At 41.0% G+C, this 21,453-nt stretch overlaps 1 protein-coding gene across 3 annotated transcripts in view; it reads left to right on the top strand.

The window, feature by feature from the left end:
- Window positions 1–21,453, top strand: part of CYFIP1 (cytoplasmic FMR1 interacting protein 1) — a 139,637-nt gene that overhangs the window by 37,850 nt on the left and 80,334 nt on the right. For all 3 annotated transcript variants that reach the window (XM_074965759.1, XM_074965750.1, XM_074965768.1), the window contains exons 6-17: window positions 2,177–2,358; window positions 3,816–3,912; window positions 4,710–4,838; window positions 6,248–6,352; window positions 6,595–6,686; window positions 7,329–7,446; window positions 8,045–8,167; window positions 13,691–13,816; window positions 13,914–14,080; window positions 16,058–16,205; window positions 18,225–18,378; window positions 19,563–19,719. In XM_074965759.1, coding sequence (XP_074821860.1) covers window positions 2,177–2,358; window positions 3,816–3,912; window positions 4,710–4,838; window positions 6,248–6,352; window positions 6,595–6,686; window positions 7,329–7,446; window positions 8,045–8,167; window positions 13,691–13,816; window positions 13,914–14,080; window positions 16,058–16,205; window positions 18,225–18,378; window positions 19,563–19,719 — 1,598 coding nt within the window. The remainder of the gene's footprint in view (window positions 1–2,176; window positions 2,359–3,815; window positions 3,913–4,709; window positions 4,839–6,247; window positions 6,353–6,594; window positions 6,687–7,328; window positions 7,447–8,044; window positions 8,168–13,690; window positions 13,817–13,913; window positions 14,081–16,057; window positions 16,206–18,224; window positions 18,379–19,562; window positions 19,720–21,453) is intronic.

Raw genomic sequence — 21,453 nt, 5'->3', positions numbered from 1 at the left:
CAGCAAAATCCTATGGTTGTTGCAATGTCACCTGCGCTAAGCATACCGATTAGTAACATATCGGGAGCTGGAGAGGTCATTCTGAATGCTTGTCTTATCCTTAAGTATTCTGTAGTTTTAATGGAATTGTCTCACTCCTACTCACAGATGTCTTCTAAGTGAACTTTGGAATTGGATGATGAATTACTTTAGTAGCATTCTACCAGTAAAGGACTTTATAGGAAGAGAGAGGAGATCACCTAGATTGGTGGCTCTCAACCTTTCCAGACTACTGTACCCCTTTCAGGCATCTGATTTGTCTTGCGTACCCCCAAGTTTCACCTCACTTAAAAACTACAGTAACTCCTCACTTAAAGTCGTCCCGGTTAACGTTGTTTCGTTTTTACTTTGCTGTTCAATTAGGGAACATGCTCGTTTAAAGCTGTGCAATGCTCCACTCTTGCGTTGTTTGACTGCCTGCTTTCTCCACAGCTGGCAGCCTCCTTATGCCCCCTGCCCTTCCTCCCCACAGCACCTCCCGCCCACCGGCAGACCCCGCGGATCAGCACCTTCCCCCTCCTCCTGCCCGCAGCAATCAGCTGGCTTGCAGCGTTTTGGAGGCAGGAGGGAGGGGGAGTCTGCGCGCCAAGTCCTCGCTCCTCTCCCCTCCCTCCTGCCTCCAAAACGCTGCAAGCCAGCTGATTGCTGCGGGGAGGAGGAGGGGGAAGGTGCTGATCCGCGGGGTCTGCCGGTGGGCGGGAGGTGCTGTGGGGAGGAAGGGCAGGGGGCATAAGGAGGCTGCCAGCTGTGGAGAAAGCAGGCAGTCAATCAGCTGGCTTGCAGCGTTTTGGAGGCAGGAGGGAGGGGAGAGGAGCGAGGACTTGGCGCGCAGACTCCCCCTCCCTCCTCTGCCTCCGGAACGCCACAAGCCAGCTGATTTCCCCGGCCAGGAGGCAGGGTGGGAGGGGGAGCCTGCGTGCCAAGTCTTCGCTCCTCCCCCCTCCCTCCTGCCTCCTAAATGTGGCAAGCCAGCTGATTGCCCCAGGCAGGAGGGAGGGGGGAGAAGCGAGGATTTGGTGCGCCTCCCCTCTCCCTCCCCTGCCTCTTGCCTGTGGCAATCAGCTGGCTTGCGGCATTTTGGAGGCAAGAGGGAGCGGGGAGGAGCGAGGACTTGGTGCACAGGCTCCCCCTGCCTCCCAAACGCAGGAAGCCAGCTGATTGCCCCGTGCAGGTGCCGGGGGGGGGGGAGGGCGAGGACTTGGCGTGTCTCCCCCCTCCCTCTTCTGCCTGCGGCAATCAGCTGGCTTGCGGTGGCGTTTAGAAGGAGGGGAGGGAGGTGGGGGGAGCGAGGACGCAGCATACGATGTGAAGGGGGAGGAGGTGGGGGGGAGAAAAGGCGGGTCAAGGATGGGGGCTTGGGGGAAGGGGGGGAGTGGGTGGGCTGAGGGTTGAGCCCCTCCCCTGCCCCTGGTGCTTGCAGAGTAGGGGAAGCTGCTGTTGCGCAACTTGCTTCTCCTAGCCTCCTTGCCTGCCTCATTGTCTCCAGTGCCAGTGGGCTGTGCCTGTGTAGGGTAAGGCAGGGGCACCTCCTCTGTTTAAAACTTATACCTGTATTCAATTGCTTGTTTAAAATGTATATAATGCCTTTTGTCTGGCAAAAAAAAATTTCCCTAGAAGCTAACCCCCCCCCCCCCCGCCATTTACATTAATTCTTATGGGGAAATTGGATTCGCTTAACATCGTTTCACTTAGTCGCATTTTTTCAGGAACATAACTACAACGTTAAGTGAGGAGTTGCTGTACTTGCTTACAAAATCAGACATAAAAATACATAAGTGTCACAGCACACTAGTACTGAAAAATTGCTTACTTTCTCATTTTTACCATATCATCATATAATAAATCAATTGGGATATAAATATTGTACTTACATTTCAGTGTGTAGTATATAGGGCAGTATAAACAAGTCGTATAAAATTTTAGTTCGTATTGACTTCACTGGTGCTTTTTATGTAGCCTGTTGTAAAACTAGGCAAATGTCTAGGTAAGTTGATGTACCCCCGGAAGACCTCTGCTTACCCCCGGGGGGGATACATATCCCTGGTTGAGAACCATTGACCTAGATATTGCAGTGAAAGTAAAACTTTGAAACTGTTTCTTTACTAAACTATGGATTTCTGCTCTTTCCCTCCACTAGAGAAATGCAATTGAACGATTCTGTGGGGAGGTGAAGCGCTTATGCCATGCAGAGAGGAGGAAGGATTTTGTGTCTGAAGCATATCTGATCACTTTGGGCAAGTTCATCAACATGTTTGCAGTATTAGATGAGCTGAAAAATATGAAGTGTAGTGTGAAGAATGACCACTCTGCCTACAAGCGGTGAGACATTGTTATAAGAAAGTATTTGTCAAGCTTACTGTTATTGAAATACAGGAACCCGCACAAGATGGCAGTAGTAGCTCTTTTTACAGCACCTATATTATTTAAACGTAATCCCATCTACATTAAAAAAAAATACCGTGAAACTAAAGGTGAACTGACAGAAAAAACTATCTGAGCAAATCTGTTTTCCTTCTGCTCTTCTACAGTAACAAAATAGATTTCCAGGTGTAGAGTCCTTCAGCCTGTCTTTCATTATGTTTTAAATTTAATGAGAATACACTGCTTGATAAATCTTTTAATTTAGAAATTCTTTCTTTCCAGTTACAGAATTCCCACTTTTAGCAAACACAGTTGATCTTTTGTCAATGGCCATTGATCTAATTGTCCTTAAGACCCTCTGGCTTTGCTCTGACAGGTCCCTGTGATTTACAGATGAAATGAGAGGGGGAGAAGGCTAGAATATCAGGAATAAAACCCCATTCTCAGCCTGACATCGCAGCATGTAGCATTGATAAAGTCTTATGCTATGGCAGATGCAGGAAGCAAAGAGAGTGTTTGCCTCCACAACAGCATCTGCAAAGTCTTGTACAGAACAATACCAAAAGGTCAAGATCTATCCCTCACTCAACTACCTTAAGAAGAGGTCTGCGCTTTACCCATGTTTAACTGTGAAGCCTCCATTCCGGGCTGAGGTTTTCTTCCTATGAGGAATTCTTTTTTGTTCTGTGGCTAAAAACCCTTGGATTTTGATTGACCTTCTCTTCCAGAGCAATGTCCTGAGGGGACAGACACTATTCTCTAAAGGTTCCATGTTCAACTGGTATAAGTTGGCATTGAATTCCGTGGAGCTGTGTCAACCCGCACCAGTTGATAATCTCTTCCTAACTCTCCTTGAGTATAAGCCAGTGTCACTCACTGCTAGGTGAGATGCCGAGGGTGCTTTGATTCATAAACTGTGAATTGTATCTATGTCCATCCTAGCTAGTTAAGACTCATGGGAGCCAGTGAGCCTACTGTTAGTGGAGATTGTCACCACCTTTGTAAGAGGGGGGTGCCAGTACCGGTGTTCTCAAGTAGGGTCTGATGAGGCCTCTTAAGAAACCAACTTTTGACAAGGACAGTTTTACAAAATTTAAACCTCTGTTTTGAATCTCACATTCTCAGAAGGGTGTAACAAAACAGTCTAGTAGTGTCTGGTGTGCTCTCTTTTGCTTGATCACAGGTAATTACAGTCGGATCAACATCACCAATGCAGTTACTGTGATCTTGTCTGAGCAGTGAATAAAGCATCTGTGTTGATTCTATAAGAGCTGTCATCTACCTTTGACCAAGAGGTAGCATTGACATATATGTAGTTTCAATCAGGAGTGACTGGACTTGCTCATGAGTGGCTCTGCTATAGGGAAATGTTGTTAATTTTTTCCTTTAACTGGGTTCTTTTTCTGTTTCCGAAGAGCTGCTCAATTTCTGCGTAAAATGGCTGATCCTCAGTCCATCCAGGAATCCCAGAACCTCTCCATGTTCCTTGCTAATCACAACAAGATTACACAAGTAAGTTTTCATAATCTTACACTAAATAGAAAATATTTTATAAGCTATTAAAAACGCACTCAGTTCTGTAGAGAGACAAGGCAGGTGAGATAATATCTTTCATTGGACCACTTCTGTTGGTGAAAGAGACAAACTTTTGAGCTTACATGACGCTCTTCTTCAGGTCTGGGAAACTTTCTCAGAGTGTTACAGCTCAATACTTGATGGGACAGATTGTTTAGTATAAGTAGTTAACACGTATTTCCAGGGACCATTCAAGGTGAAGTGGCCTGTAAACACCCCCCCAGTCATAGGGAGGAAAGGAAGTGGGAGGAAATACAGCCAGGGGAGGGGGAGTTGTTAGTGGGTTATAGATTATTGTAATAAGCCATAAAGCCAGTGTGTCTATCCAGTCCACACTTTTTACTGTTGAGCAAAGTTAAGAAAAGGTCCAAGGCATGTCTTTTGAAAGTGTTGTGCAGGTTTCCTTTGAGGATGAGAACTGATATGTTGGAGATAGAGTGATGGCTTTGTGAAAAGTGTTCACCTTCACCCACAGGAAATGTGTTTTTATCTTTTTCCTGTTTGAGCTCATTTGATAACATAGTGATTGTTTGGTTTCACACACACATGAAGTGAGCTGTAGCTCACGAAAGCTTGTGGCACCTTAGAGACTAACCAATTTATTTGAGCATAAGTCCTCCTTTTTTAGTTGCTATTGGGGCATTTAATGCAGTTCTGTAGTAACTGCTGACATCTTATGTGTATAATTAGTAGACTTAATGTTTTTATTTTGTTTATTTTATTTTGTCTTCTAGTCTTTACAGCAACAGCTTGAGGTGATTTCTGGCTATGAAGAACTGCTGGCTGATATTGTGAATTTGTGCGTGGACTACTATGAAAATAAAATGTATCTAACACCCAGTGAGAAACACATGCTCTTAAAAGTAAGGATTTTTTTTTTTTTAAAGTGTTGCAAGGTTTAACTGTAATGGAGAAGGGCACAAATGCTTGTGAATTTCACTTCAACCAGTCCTCTGTTTGCCAGAAACAGACAGCCAAATAACTCATGATGATTAATGTCTTTATATAAAGTTTTGCCACTTCCTTTTTCCCGTATCGCCTCCTTTTCTTCTACATGTATTACACACTGCAAATCCTTGATTTTAGGAAGTGTCTAATTAGTTCTATTTTGTGCATATTGGAGATGATCTAATTGAACTGAAGCCTGGGGTGGGAAAATGTTTCTATAGAGTTTTAGTGAAGGCAAAATTGAACTAATCCATTTTATTTTTCGATATTTAGCATGTTTGGGCAAAAATGGGTGTTCGAAGGTGGTTCTGCATATTGAAACTTCATTTGCCAGTTGTATTCCTTCCAGGGACCAGTTAGCTCAAGTTATGATTAAACTGAGCAGTTGGTAGATAAATTTAGTGTTTGGAACTTGCATATATAATATTGTGGTGGATGAGGGGAAATGTAAAATGTACTTCATTTAAGTATGGTATTTTCAGCTGAATGTCTCAATAGATGAAATTATATAGATTAAAAATATGGAATAGCTCTTAAAATGCTTTCAAGTAGGACAAGCTCTTCTGAGGGGCTTGGGGTATTTAATCTCCAAAGAACTAGGTACAGTATTTGTCATGTAGATGAGATATGCTGGCACCCTGAAAGAACCACAGAATGTACTGGATACATTCTACCTGTAAGGATCTCTGAAGTGCCCATCAGTGCTCAGTGCTGCTGAGCCGTTAAACATGCACAGGTATTATGGACTGTAGTTCTGGATTTCTAGTACTAAGTAAGTCCTATTGCCTGTGTAGAATTATAACTGTTCGCTATTAATTCCAGAATTTAATCACTTTTTTTTTTTGGCTGTGCCATAGTTCTCTTTTGTATAATCTAAAAACAGAGGGCTATAAAAAGCAGCAGCTTGACAATGGTTGACCTAAACTTCTGTTACATAACCAACTCTGCATCCATCATTTTAATAAGAAATAGGAATTTAAATGAAATATCTAAAAAGAGCCACATTCTAAATGAAATGGGATAACATTTTTGTATGTCTAATCTTTATGCAACTAAGTCTTGTTTATCAGGCTAATATTAATTGCTACACACTGACATGACTGTAAATTTAAAGTACTACAGAAAAATTAATTACGTACTCGTGAGTCTCATATTTTGTCACTGGGAGTTTTGAAAAGTGCCTGGTGTGCTTTAGATGTGTGTGGTTGTGGTGTGTTAACCAGTTGTGTATTCTTATGATAAAAGAACATAGTCTTATTTTCAGCTGAATCACTATTTGCGAGCTTGTCTTATGGAAAAGTTATATGGTTTGTTCTTTTTCCAGGTAATGGGCTTTGGATTGTACTTGATGGATGGAAGTGTCAGTAATATCTATAAATTGGATGCAAAAAAAAGAATAAACTTGACCAAGATCGACAAGTTCTTTAAGGTTGGTTAAGAGAGTAATGTTCTAATTAGAATTCATAAAATATTATATTTTAATGGTGATTTTTCTCCCATTTAAAATACATAGTATTATACTGCAACCAAATAACGTGATACTTTTTCATGAGTGGATACTCTCAATTGTTCAGATCTGTACATTGTTTTTGTCATCCTACTAAACTGTCTTTAACAAAATAACACTGTTAACTAAGCCAGATAATTTTGGTTTTTTTTCCTTGAGTACAGCAGCTGCAAGTGGTCCCGCTGTTTGGTGATATGCAGATTGAACTGGCAAGATACATTAAGACTAGTGCCCACTACGAGGAAAACAAATCCAGGTAGGAATGCAGCACAATATTGGGGAGAGGGGAAGATCCTGTGGTTCAAATTGTCATTGTCCTGGTAAAATCAGTGGGCCTGTGGCAGTTTACCCCATCTGAGGAACTGTCCCTGGATTACTGCCTTGGGCTATGTTGTGCATATGCTAATGATAATATGGGCAATACATTTGGTGAGGAGCATTCTGAGATGCTAAAAACATAAGGGTAGTGTTTTTTCGTTGCTGTTGTTCAATTTGGCATGTTTGATAATAGTAGCATGCCCTTTGTCTTTTTCTGAGGTTATACTGTTATGAAATTTTGTATTCAGGAACACACAGTAAGTGGCAGGCATTATAGTTAAACATGAGCAAAGCGAAGACCTTTTCATAATGTAGTTGAGTGAGGGATAGATCTTGACTTATCGGTATTGTTCTGCATTGCATTGCAGTCCTCTCTGAGACTGGGTTTATTCCTGATCCTGTGCTTCCTAAAGGAAGGAGGGCTTTGTATCTCTCAACAGCAACCCTTTCATCTGATTAAAAAGAAGCATTATTTGGGCTCTTTAATACTTCTAGGCCAGAGAGAGGGAAGTCATGTATGTGATATCAATTTGTGATGTCTGTGAGGTCAGGATTTGTTTTTTCTCATGTTCTGAAATAGATGGACATGCACCTCTTCCAGCAGCAGTCCCCAGTACAACATATGTGAGCAGATGATCCAGATCAGAGAAGACCATATGCGCTTCATTTCAGAATTGGCTCGTTACAGCAACAGTGAGGTGGGTTAATGCTGTTTGTGCCGATTGCACTTGAGTAATTGCTACAATTAGATGCATGAGATGTAAGTAAACCTCAGACTATGTTAAAATGACCTTACTTAAACACTTAGATCTCTTGATGATGTTTTTGCACAAGCTTTTGAGAGTGGACTAAGTTTGTGTTAGCCTTAATTCTGTATTTGCAGACTTCATCACACTTCTCGCATGCCAGTACATTCCAGAAGAGGTGGGGCATTTTCTTTGGAATTGCATGTCAAACTCATAGCCTAAGAACATACAAATAGCTTTATGAATAAAAATAGAGGTTAGGAGAGCATTCATCAAAAAAGGCACATCTTTCCTCATACCTTATGAGGGCTGTCTTCTTGACTTAGTCCGCTGTAACGTTTTGGTGATAAAGGATACAAGTACTTTATTTCTAGAATTTGTGAATTTTTAACTAAGTAAATATATGGGCTGAAAAGGCAGTAATTGGTGTATTGAATGCAAGGTGTAGTGCATATTAACCAGCACCAATCTTTAATTTCAAAGAAAAAATGTTTTTTTAGTGCCACACACAGTGCATTTAAATACTTGTGTTTACTTTATTTTGTTCTAGGTAGTGACTGGGTCTGGCCGTCAGGAAGCTCAGAAAACAGATGCGGAGTATCGAAAACTCTTCGATCTCTCTCTCCAGGGACTACAGCTCCTATCTCAGTGGAGTGCACATGTTATGGAAGTGGTATGTTACCTGGGGAGCAAAACCAGACAAGGAGGAAGTTTAGGGAGAAGAGGCAACTAGATCAGGGGTGGGCAAACTTTTTGGCCTGAGGCCACATCGGGGTTCCGAAACTGTATGGAGGGCTGGGTAGGGAAGGCTGTGCCTCCCCAAACAGCCTGGCCCCTGCCCCCTCTCTGCCCCCTCCCACTTCCCACCCCCTGACTGTCCCGCTCAGACCCCCCGACCCATCCAACTCCCCCTGCTACTTGTCCCCTGACAGCCCCCTCCCGGGACCCCCCGCCCCTAACCGCCCCACCCTCTATTCAACCCCCCCTGCTCCCTGTTCCCTGACTGCCCTCCAGGACCCCCCACCCCCCTTACCATGCTGCTCAGAGCATCAGGACTGGCAGCCACGCTGCCTGGCCGGAGCCAGCCACACCACCGCGCAGTCTAGAGCACCAGGGCAGGCCGGCAACTCTTACAGCCGTGCTACCCAGCAGGAGCTCGCAGCCCCGCAGCACATCGAGCTGAGGCTGCGGGGGAGTGGGGACAGCAGGGGAGGGTCCGGGAGCTAGCCTCCCCGGCCAGGAGCTCAAGGGCTGGGCAGGACGGTCCCTCGGGCTGTGGTTTGCCCACCTCTGAACTAGATAGTGAGGCCGGGTGGTTTTTGCTTTGATGAAAAATATTTACATGCTCTATCTTCATTTGTTTAGTGGCACTTCTGTTTTCACCCAGGGAGGAAGACAAAATGTTTTTTTCTTGAGATAGTGGCATTACAGCTGTATTAATCAGCTGACCAAGATGCAATATCTCTCGCATCCTCTTGCAGTAGGCTGAATTTAGTAATTTTAAGATTTAGTGATTCTTTTTAAGCCAGAGGCAGCTATTTTTATTCCTCTTTTGAACATATGTTTTGTGGTTTTAAAGCTTCCTTTATTTTGCTACAATACAACTTTAAATGATCTTTCACAGACTGTACCCCAACACACTTCCCAAAGTGAAAAAGACAGCAGATGATATGTGGTATAAATAACAGAAAGCAGTTGTATTTTGACATTTTCTGGTGAATAAATTAAAACATTTAGGGCCTCATCCAAAGGTGATGAAAGTAAATGGAAAGATTCCCATTGGCTTCATTAGAATCAATCATAGAATCATAGAATATCAGGGTTGGAAGGGACCTCAGGAGGTCATCTAGTCCAGCCCCCTGCTCAAAGCAGGACCAATCCCCAACTAAATCATCCCAGCCAGGGCTTTGTCAAGCCTGACCTTGAAAACTTCTAAGGAAGGAAATTCCGCCACCTTCCTAGGTAACGCATTCCAGTGCTTCACCACCCTCCTAGTGAAAAAGTTTTTCCTAATATCCAACCTAAACCTCCCCCACTGCAACTTGAGACCGTTACTCCTCATTCTGTCATCTGCTACCACTGAGAACAGTCTAGATCCATCCTCTTTGGAACCCCCTTTCAGGTAGTTGAAAGCAGCTATCAAATCCCCCCTCATTCTTCTCCTCTGCAGACTAAACAATCCCAGTTCCCTCAGCCTCTCTTCATAAGTCATGTGTTCCAGTCCCCTAATAATTTTTGTTGCCCTCCGCTGGATGTTTTCCAATTTTTCCACATTCTTCTTGTAGTGTGGGGCCCAAAACTGGACACAGTACTCCAGATGAGGCCTCACCAACGTCGAATAGAGGGGAACGATCACGTCCCTCGATCTGCTGGCAGTGCCCCTATTTATACATCGTAAAATGCTATTAGCCTTCTTGGCAACAAGGGCTCAGTGTTGACTCCTGTCCAGGTTCTCGTCCACTGTAACCCCTAGGTCCTTTTCTGCAGAACTGCTGCCTAGCCATTCGGTCCCTAGTCTGTAGCAGTGCATGGGATTCTTCCATCCTAAATGCAGGACTCTGCACTTGTCCTTGTTGAACCTCATCAGATTTCTTTTGGCCCAATCCTCTAATTTGTCTAGGTCCCTCTGTATCCTATCCCTACCCTCCAGCGTATCTACCACTCCTCCCAGTTTAGTGTCATCTGCAAACTTGCTGAGGGTGCAATCCATGCCATCCTCCAGATCGTTAATGAAGATATTGCACAAAACCAGGCCCAGGACTGACCCTTGGGGCACTCCTCTTGATACCGGCTGCCAACTAGACATGGAGCCATTGATCACTACCCGTTGAGCCCAACAATCTAGCCAGCTTTCTATCCACCTTATAGTCCATTCATCCAATCCGTACTTTTTTAACTTGCTGGCAAGAATACCGTGGGAGAGAGTGTCAAAAGCTTTGCTAAAGTCAAGGAATAACACGTCCACTGCTTTCCCCTCATCCACAGAGCCAGTTATCTCGTCATAGAAGGCAATTAGATTAGTCAGGCAGGACTTGCCCCCTTGGTGAATCCATGCTGACTGTTCCTGATCACTTTCCTCTCCTCTAAGTGCTTCAGAATTGATTCCTTGAGGACCTGCTCCATGATTTTTCCAGGGACTGAGGTGAGGCTGACTGGCCTGTAGTTCCCCAGATCCTCCTCCTTCCCTTTTTTAAAGATGGGTACTACATTAGCCTTTTTCCAGTTGTCTGGGACTTCACCCGATCGCCATGAGTTTTCAAAGATAATGGCCAATGGCTCTGCAATCACATCCGCCAACTCCTTTAGCACTCTCGGATGCAGCGCATTTGGCCCCATGGACTTGTGCTCGTCCAGCTTTTCTAAATAGTCCCGAACAACTTCTTTCTCCATGCTTCTCCTTCAGATCCGGCCTTTAGTCATAAGGCCTGTGAACACAGAGAAAAAGGAGGAAAAACATAGAGAGCAAGAGAGGGAAATATGAGAGGGGAGGTATAGGAAAGCTGTAATGATCTATTTTTATTTAAACAACTAATCTTGCTGAGAGTAGATGCCAGTTGGGAAAGTGATAAAAAATCTGCAATGTTGACTTTAATGTAGACAAGATATTTGTAATGGCAACAACTGAAAGAGAGGATGCTACAAGTCGTCTTCTTCTTCTTTTTTTTTTTAATGTCCCTGGCGCTCTCAGGTTAACACTGCGCATCCTATCTGTACCATGGCCTAACCAAGACAACTTAGACTACAGCAACCCCTTTTTCTCTGGCCTCCAAAACCCCTCTTGCTTCCCTGGTTTCTGTCTTTACAGACTGCTGCTTCCAAATCATCTCTCTCCCGCACGCCAGCTATGTGATTCTCTCTGCTACAGGACTCTTTCCTGGCTCTGCATTGTCTGCTGGATCAAATTCACGCTTTCTATGTGGGTTCTGTGCAGCTCTGCTCCTGCCCATGTCTTGTCCCTGGTTGCTCACCGGTCTTCTGTCTGGTTATGTCCTACGCTCAGCTTTTCTGATTTCTCAGCCCCTTATTTCTTACTCATGCAAGCACTTCAGTATCTCCTCCCATAGTCCTGTCAGTCCCTTCTCTCAGGCCACACTCCCCCCCCCACCCTCTCCAATGCCGAGAATTTCTTTCTGAGCCTGTGTACAATCTGTCCTGCCGCTCCCTTTTCAAATCCCTCCTCAGAACCTTTACCCACATTCTCAACCCCCAAGCTTTATTATGTAAATATAATACAAATAAGTAAAAAAGTCCCTAGCAGGCATATTGTGCCATCTTAACACCACAAACTAGTTTTTATGCATTCCATCCCCTTGCCTACTATTTTCTCCTGAGATCCTCTTTGTTGTACTCAACTTAAATTGCAAGACAAGAATTGTTTTTCTTTACTTGCTGTGAAATATGTAATGTGACTCTATGACACTTAATATGGGGCTGGAATGAGCCCACGGGGCTGGAAATGATTCAAAACAAATTTCTTTGAAAGATTTTTTTGTCTCCCAAATAATACCCCAGCTGTTCTGAGACAGGTATAAACTCTATTCTGACCAAAGTGCAATATAGCAATATTAATATTAATCTTTGTATTCACAGTATGCCCCCACAGTGTTTGCTAAAGTTAAGTGTAGAGGAACAGCTCACTAGGTCTTTCTCATGTACACTTCCTCAGTTAGAGTATATTCAAAACTCTCTGCATTCTCTAGGTTTCTCAGAATCAGAAATTTATTAGATTTAAGTTTAAAAATGTGAAACCCACAATCAAGTCGAGAATAGAGAATATTAATAAGCAAATGGATATAAATAAACAATAAACAAACAATAAGCAGTTGTTTCTCTTCCAAATATCACCTTGATTACCCCCTTGTTAAAAAGACTCATGGATTTGCCAGATATTTAGATGGTTTATGTAAATAGCATGCTAAGGAGTGCCTTTACAGCTTTCCATTTTAAATCCAAGCAAATGGCTTAGAAGGACGATATACTGGCACTGAGAAATGTAACCACTGTTGTCCCTGCAGCTTAGGGCAGCTGGAAAACCTACCCCATGATCTGTTACACTGTAATCTGTATTGTCACTTGAGGTCAAAATGGCTTTCTGTGTTTTTGTCCTGGAAGTCTTTTTCTATGACCTCTCAGGAAATAGAATGTTTCTTAGGAACTGACAACCTTCCTGTGATCCAAGTGTTTGTTCTGTTTGCATGGGCAGCCAATCAAATAAGGAGAAGGCAAATGGCATGGTGATTATATATGGTTTGATAGTATCTGGCTTTTAAAAAAATCTTTATAAGTATTTTAGCATTAAACGAAACCTAAAATTATAAAATGTTTTATTGTAGTACTTTTTGGTTTTTGTGCATTGGCCTAAGGCTAAGTCACTATTAATAAACTTTGCTTTGGCACTTGGTATTTTAACCAATAATAATGTCTTATACAGCACTATAAATCTGTCTACCACTCAAGTTGTGGCAGGTTTCACAACTCAGTTCTTGTTGCTAAAATTAAAGTTGTGGAAAACTGGATTAGTAAGTAACTAGAATTTTCCAGTTAATATAATTAATTGATATGATCAGTTCCTGCTAAAAATCAGTTTTGGAACATCTTGCACTATGTTACCATGATATTTTGATCTTGGTACCTGAACAGGATGCTTGAAATATTGCATTTCAGAGTCGCAGAGAAAATCAATCTCTCTCTCTCTCTTTTTTTTTTTTTTTTTTTGGCCTAACAGAAATCAGCAAGTCTATTTGGCTTCCAACTGTCTTTAAAATCTAAACAGTCAGTCATTTCAAAAGCGTCTCTTTACACTTGTTTTTGCATTTGAGGCGTCTTTCTCAGTTCTTTGTAGGTGAAAGGAAGACAGGCTTTTACTTACGTTAATCTTCATTAAAATGCTAGACTGAACCACATCACAAGCTGAGAATTTCTTGTATTCTTTGAATTAATGTAGTGTACAGATATGTGTCTGATAGATCTTTTAGAAAGTAGTGAATATGGCAAGTGATTTCTGTCAGGAGTTTTAGAACTTACAGTACTGTTATAAAACCATGCAGTATCGTATCATCACTATTACTAAGAATGATGGATGTCTTATTAGAATAAAACCTGCATTACAGGTCGGGTGTCCTGTGGTCTTTGTGTTATTTCTCAATCTTTTTTTTTCTTCCATATATCTTTCTTCACCTACCTGTGTGAATTGCAGTATTCATGGAAACTAGTGCATCCAACTGACAAATACTCCAATAAAGATTGCCCTGACAATGCAGAAGAATATGAAAGAGCAACACGATACAATTATACCAGTGAAGAGAAGTTTGCTTTGGTTGAGGTAAAAGAAACTTTTCCCCTTTATAGGGCTTTTTCATTCTTCCCCCTTCCATTTATTTATATATATATTTTAAAAAATGTATATATTCTCCCTGCAGGTTATTGCCATGATCAAAGGTCTTCAGGTGCTGATGGGGAGGATGGAAAGTGTCTTTAACCATGCCATACGTCATACCATTTATGCTGCTCTTCAGGACTTCTCCCAGGTTACACTGAGAGAACCATTAAGGCAGGCCATAAAAAAGAAGAAAAATGTAATTCAGAGGTAGTGTTCATATTTTCACACAATGTCCTATATTCCTTCTCCCATATTTTACTAGTTAAATATTGTCTAATGCTAACATTCATATTTCAAAGGCAACCCACCACCATTGCTCATAGTTTGAATGTCAAAAATTAGCTTTGCTGACTACGTATTAGTCTAAAACAACCTGCTTACTTTAAGATAAGAGAACTAGAATGGGTAACAACATGTAATCTTTAAACCTTTTAATACTACCATTACCATTAATGGTATGTGTTGTCTTGCTTTTTATTTTAAAGAGAAACTGAGGGAAACCTTCTGATGATTCCAGTACTACTACTCATTGTTTGCCTATATTGCTCGTCCTTCTTCTCTATCTCTTTATCCCGATCCCCACCACCATAAAAAAAGAAAAAAGCCTTCTGTTGTTGTTGAATTTCCCCTTCAACTACTCAGTTTTCCCTACTGTGGTCAGTGCCATCCCTAACCTTGTTTTTGTCTCTCCAGCTGTTGCCTTTCCTCATGACACCTTTTTGATTTCCTCATGACAACTTTTTGATTTACTCCCACCCATTGCTGGGTGCCTTGCAAAATTCTTGTAGGTAAAGACCCTTGACTGGTCATGCTACTGCTAAACTCCACCTCCACTAAAATACCATCTCAAATAAATGAATGAAATGTTCAGATTATTCCAGATCTTAAGGTTTGCAAGTAGATTCTCACACTGTTTTTCTCTGGTTACTTTCATATTCCTTATGTAAATCTGTTGTAGTCTAAGGTTTTCTTGGTGTGGAAACAGAAAAGTGTTTCTTGAGCCATTAAAGTAACATTTTTCAGAAATGTTTGAATGTGGGAGGTGGAGTTCACTTGATCACTCAGTACACTATGAGCAATGCTTAGATGGTTTTTGAGAAGTACTCATATTCCAATTCAATACTTAGAATTATAACAGAAGAGCATTATAATATTGGATGTGTGAATTCCAGCCCTTCATGTACTTGTATTCATTACATCCCAAAATAATATCTTTCCAGTTTGATGCATACAATTTAAAAAGATTATTAGCATAGTATAGTCTTAACTACGTACTGGAGTGATTTTGAATTTTTAATATTTAGGGACTATACTTTACTATAAACATAGGTATTAATCACCAGTGATGAAAGTCCATGATACTTTTCTAGCAATCCATTGCTGAAGAAGACCAACAGATTGATCCAGTGTGAAACTTTTCTCTATCTAGATTATTTTGATAGTTTCCATCTACTCTACAGGGGAACCTATGTTAGCCAAAACCATTTTTAAACAAGCTTTTCCTAAAAGCTGCTAACTTGGTTACGCTGGCTAGCGTAGATCAGGTCTAATAATGTTGAGCAGTTTTGAATGCTATGTTGGGCTATCTATGGAGTAGGTGAGTGATTTGTGAAATGTAAAATAGATGAGGCCAAAGGGGCAGGCTGTCTTTGTCAAAGGGGCCACTTTTTACTTTATGCAACAGTTTCATATTATGTAATATAATAGTTATATTATATATATTCATATATATATTATATATTCAGTTAAATGCTGCTGTTCTTAAATGCCACACCTATGCAAACTTTTAAGAGATTATTTTATCAGAATCCTTCTTAGAATTTTAAAAATTTTAAAAATTATTATGCATTACCAAAATTTTTTTGGTAAATAAAGCTTTCTTCTTTATTATTGGTGTTCTTCAGGTCTGATACATTTGGTGGTAAATTCTAATGTTATATTGAATTTGTGTCTGTACTGGTGAATTATGATGGTGTACAACCCTTGGTCAATAATATACATGTATATCTTGCTAAAGGTATCTATCAATGATGGAAAAAACAAATGCTGTAAAAGTATGACTCAAAAATATATGTTTGACTGATAAAATACAGCCCCGCTAGAAAGTTTGCTTCAACATGCTTGTGGCTCTGAAATAAGCGTTTATATTTGTTTGGGTGCTAACACATTTTGGATTGTGTTTAGTGTTCTTCAGGCCATCAGAAAGACCGTTTGTGATTGGGAAGCAGGACATGAACCATTTAATGACCCAGCACTAAGAGGAGAGAAAGACCCCAAAAGTGGTTTTGACATCAAAGTTCCTAGGCGAGCAGTGGGTCCCTCCAGTACCCAGGTATTTCCTGTTCTTCCTGTATGATAGTCATAGTATTAGCATCACTGATTGACATAGAAATCTCTTCACTGCTGAGCCCTGTTAGAAGCTGGAGTGGATTTAGATTACTCCCAAGTTATACTTTAAAAATATACACATTTTTTAAGTATAAATCCACTATGAATCTGGATTCGTCAAAATTCTCTATCTGCGATGCTTTCACTTTCATTTTCTACCCTAATGTATTCTTTTCCCAAGCGCTCCACTTCCATACTTTTGACCTTGTTCCAAGGGAATGCCCACATTTTAAAGCTGTGCCTTTTTAAGTGTTCCAACTTCTTCTGTTTTTGAAATGACTGGATCCTTTCCTGGCCAGCTCCTCCTTCCAGACTAAATTGTCCTTGTTGTTTTTTAAACCCCTTAACTGCGTAGGTCCTTGCTATATTTTAGACTTGCATTCTTGGACTTGGTCATGGTGGATATTTATGCTGACCCCACCTATCCTTCCACCACTGTGTCTTAGGTCCGTAATTGCTTGTGCCTTTGCCATGGTGGTCCATAGAGTGCAGAATTCCACCTTGAAATCCATCTAATCTCTCTCTCTCTCTCTCTCCTGTTAAACAGCATACTTTTTTCAAAGATGTTCATTATAATAACCACTGTTACCCCATATTTAGAAGCTTGCCCCCTCTCTGTTTTCTAGGTGGGATCCCTCCTTATCTTTTTTGTTTGCCGTTTTGAGGGAAGTTTGTATAGTAGTGCATTTATGATTGATAAATTACTGCACAGTGCTCTGAGCACACTGGAACATGAAAATGAGTGGAATTATGGTATATCAATGAAATACAGTGATTCCTAAAATCTTGGGGTGGAGTTGGGGAAGAGCCTGTTTAGGCCGTGCTTTCATATTAGTCATGGGTGACTGAGTTGGGTTTAAAAAATTGTCTGGGAAAATGTTTAAATATATAATGAAATTTTTGTTTAAGTAAATGAAATTAGTACAATGCTTTGTTCTAATAGTAATTCTTTTTTTCTTTTTAAATCACCACCAATTTTTTTTTCTTGGTATGTTTAGGGGGCTTTGTTTCACTGGTTGTTGCAAGCTCATTAAAATACACTGTTCTGTCTGCTGTCTGTTCTTGGATATAAACACCTGTTTATCTTTGCTGAGTGGGGGAAACAAATTACAGCAATTCCTTGGATTGCAGTTCTGTCAATTGTATGTAATTTCAAAACAATAATTCACTGGATTTACTGCACTTAGAAATCTTTGTGAAAAAACCGAGAAGCAGCTAGTCTCTTAGGACCAGATTCAGCTCTCACTGAAGTCAGTGGGAGCCTTTCCATTGACTTAAATGAGCATTGTATTGGACCTTCACAGAATAATTAGGCCAAATGAAGAAACTTGCCTACTTTAGAAGTGGATGTTTCCCTCTGCATGCTTACTGTATTGTTTTTCATCCCTTAACACACTAACTCACACTTTTTCTGCTTCTGTTTTCCCTTCCTTATTTACCCACGTGTTGTATTAACTGTTTCTCTCCCCCCGCCTCTCCTTGTCTGTTGGTTTTTAGCTCTACATGGTTCGCACTATGACAGAGTCCTTAAACTCTGCTGAGCTGTTGAAGCAGCTCAAGTCTCTTGGAATGGAAAAGCTATTGCATGTGATAAACAAGTTTCTGAGGCAGTCCTACATCTATCCGCCTCTTTTAAACTTTGGTGGTAAGATATTACTTATTATTTTTATTTGTGGCAAGTGAACTGTTCCACTGCAAATTGTCTATGGCTTTATATTAATGCAGGCTCTCTTTACATGGAAGGCTTTCTGGCTAGGCATTTGTATTGGCATTAACTTTTGGTTGGAGCAGTTATCTTTTTCCCAAAGGAGAAAGGCATGGCTCTTGCTGAAATTGTACTAGGTTTCAGTTTGAAGTGGAGCAGTCACTTTCTTGATAGTATTTCTCAGTGTTGCTCAACTAATGTACCATGTGTATTTTCCTTTTTTCCTTTCCACCGCAAATGTTTCCTTTAATGATACAGCTTTACATGGTGAGAACTATGTTAGAGTCTCTCATTGCTGACAAAAGTGGTTCCAAGAAAACCTTGAGAAGTAGCCTTGAGGGGCCCACCATATTGGACATAGAAAAATTTCATCGCGAGTCTTTCTTCTACACTCATTTGATAAATTTCAGTGGTAAGATACGTAGATGATCAGTGTCCAGCTTAGCATGTCCTAACACCTTTAACGTGCCCTGGAAAATGTTTCCGATTGCCTAAGCCAGTTAAATCTGGTTTGTTTATCTCAAACATTGGCCTGTCAGAACTTTTTGAGATATTACAAAAGAAAGATTCACGTAAATGCTTTTGGTTTTTTTCCCTTTTATACATTTGTTTTAATGGGCTGTATTTTTTTTTTCTTGTTAACTTATATTTTTATATAATAAAGACACAAAACATAAAACCTGTTTAAATAACAAAAATTTAACAATTTTATTTTCTTTAGAAGACACACCAAGTCCCGTGTAGTGGTAAATTTGGTACTGATTAACTACCCCTTTGTATTCTGTCAGTTGTAATCGGAAACATGCTATCCTAATGGATTCACCTACTGACATTGAATGTATCTAGTCTTTGTCATCACCATGTTGTGTTGTCTTTCATCTTTTCTTTTTTTTTCTTTTTTTTCTGGAACCCTTGGCTCTCAAAGGAGAGGTACCTGTTAGTTCCAGTACTAACACTTTCCATAAACAGCACCGTGTTCGTTAGAAAATGTTAAAATAAAAAGTTCATCCTTGTTTTGGTTCTCTAGCATTCTGAAAACATTGCCTGTTGTGTGTCTGTTACCTGGTGAGACTAAAGGAATCTCTCAGCATCTCAGAATTATCTTCCTTTATTCCAGACTCTCTCCCTCAAGAGTTCAGATAATTCCCTGCCCTTCTAATCTGCAAGGGTCATGTGGGCCCAGTCAATTCTACTGCTTAATCGGATGGATGGAATAAAAATGATGGCCACAAGATGCTCCAGCCTTCCTTCTCCCCAAGCTACTTCCTGAGCTGAGAGCATTGCTTTTATAGCACTTTGAGTCCCTGCTGGGGAATTAAACTTGGCTCTCCTCCAGGGTGGTATAATATACTTTTGCCACTAAACCAGTGGGCTGGCCCACTTTGGCAATATTTTCTGTAATAAAACACTTGAGGTTTTGTGTGTGTTCATAACTATTTTAAAAACCTCACAGGTTTTACATTTGAATTTGATTTACATGTAGCTCTAGTGACTCACCTACTTTGTAGTTTCACATTTACCATCATAATCACATTTTTTTGTTGTTAACATGTTTCTCATATGAGAAGAATAATGGCTTGTCATTTATTCTGAAAGAAACCCTGCAGCAATGCTGTGACCTGTCCCAGTTGTGGTTCAGAGAGTTCTTCTTAGAACTCACCATGGGTAGAAGAATCCAGTTCCCCATTGAGATGTCTATGCCTTGGATTTTGACTGACCATATTCTGGAGACGAAAGAGGCATCAATGATGGAGTAAGGTCTATGTGTGCTCTTCTGTTGCATTATTTTAAATACCATTGTATTATAAAGTTAGTGCCTTTACTCATGTTAACAAGTTTTTTCTGGGAAAGTATTGCAAACGTAATTCTTTAAAGATACTGTTTCCTGGATTCCTACTCTTTCATCTCCGCGCTCTAGGGTGAGTTCCCCTGGCTCTCAACGATTTTATTTTTTTGAGGCATGGGCAGGCCAGCCTCATTCTGAGATGAACACCCAGTGCTTCTCTGCCCACTCTAGAACATAAAGTTTCCAGGTGAAATCCTGATCCTATCAAAGTTAATAGCAACACTTGTATTGCCTTCAGAGCAGCCAGGATTTAACTCTCAGTTCCTTGATGAATGGGAAGCAAATAGCTCCCCACGCTAGAAATGTAACAGGCATCAAAGAATGATAGGACAAGACCTTCAGAAAAAAAATTAATTGAAAATGTACCCTGGTGCCTTACCAGTTCTGAGTTGGATGAGTAGGAGTCAGTCAATACAGTGTCTTCAGAGAAATAGAACTGCAGGTGAATAATTGTTTGTTCTCAGTATCCTGAGTGTATGTACAAGGAAAAAGAAAATGAAGCTAAATTGTCTTATTTATTCTCATCTCTTTTTGAGACAAAGCTGATAGCAGTATTTTAATGTTTTTCTTTCTGTGGCTTCCTATTTGCTCCTATTCCCTTCGGAGGCCTATCGTGCAACAGCCAGAAAAGTTGATCTTGTGTGGTCTGAAATGTCTTCCACTCCACACATTTAAATTGTCATGCTTAGTAAAAACAATAGCTTGGGAAATGTTTTGGAGGTGTGGCATACCAAGTGTTACGTTCTGAGGCTTGTATGGTAGTGGTCTCTGCTGTCTCCTGCTGCTTTCTGCTTGACTTAGCTCAAGAGGGCCATCGTTCTCTGGAGTCTGTCATGCGGGCCACATAAATGCCTGGATCAGGCCTCTGAACTGGATATTTGGCGCTGTTGCCCTGACTCTTCACTCCTTTCTGTAGAATTTAGCAATCAGATTTTTTGTGGCAGGGCACATTGCAAGTAATAGACTTGCTTGCCTTCTGCATTTTTAATCTTTTCAGTCTAAACTACAAATGAGGTATAATTTTTTCAATTATCAAGTATTTTTGTTAATATATTTACAGAGAAGCACTTCACAAACTATGAATATTTGTTCTTCGAGTACGTGTCAGTGTGGATCCCGCTGTAGGCGTGCATGGGCCCAAGATCAGAATTTTCTGAGTAGCTGTGCCCCTCAAGGCAGCATCTTCACCCTGTGCCTCCCCAAGCTCCCGTTCAAGGGCAAAAAGGAGTAAAGAGGGGAGTGTCTTCAGTTCTCTCTTACTGTCCACAGAAGTGAGATGGAACCTGGGGAGTGTCCAATCTGCTACTCACTTCAAGCTCTATTTCTAACCTAGTTTTGTGGAAAAAAAATCCTTCTTCAGCTCTTACCTTATTAATTTTTTATTTGGCCATCTCCCCCAAAAGAGAGGACTCTCCCTCATAGTCCTCCGTACAGCATGGCAGGTACTTGGCACTACCACCTTGGCAGGCGCCAAACCCTTATGGTTTAATTCCTATCTGTCCTACAAAGAACTCGTCCTGCTGGTCGACTGGCATCACCAATGCCTTTTCTGTTTTGGGGAAAACCACAAATGAGTGGTGTGTAAATCCTTCTCACTGAGTGCTCACAAGTCGAGGGATGTGCAGCTAAAACTCCACCTGC

The sequence above is a fragment of the Natator depressus genome, chromosome 1 (genome assembly GCF_965152275.1).
Source record: "Natator depressus isolate rNatDep1 chromosome 1, rNatDep2.hap1, whole genome shotgun sequence".
NCBI lineage: Eukaryota > Metazoa > Chordata > Testudines > Cheloniidae > Natator > Natator depressus.
Note: the sequence above shows the minus strand (reverse complement) of the source record. Positions and strands in the feature narration are given on the sequence as shown.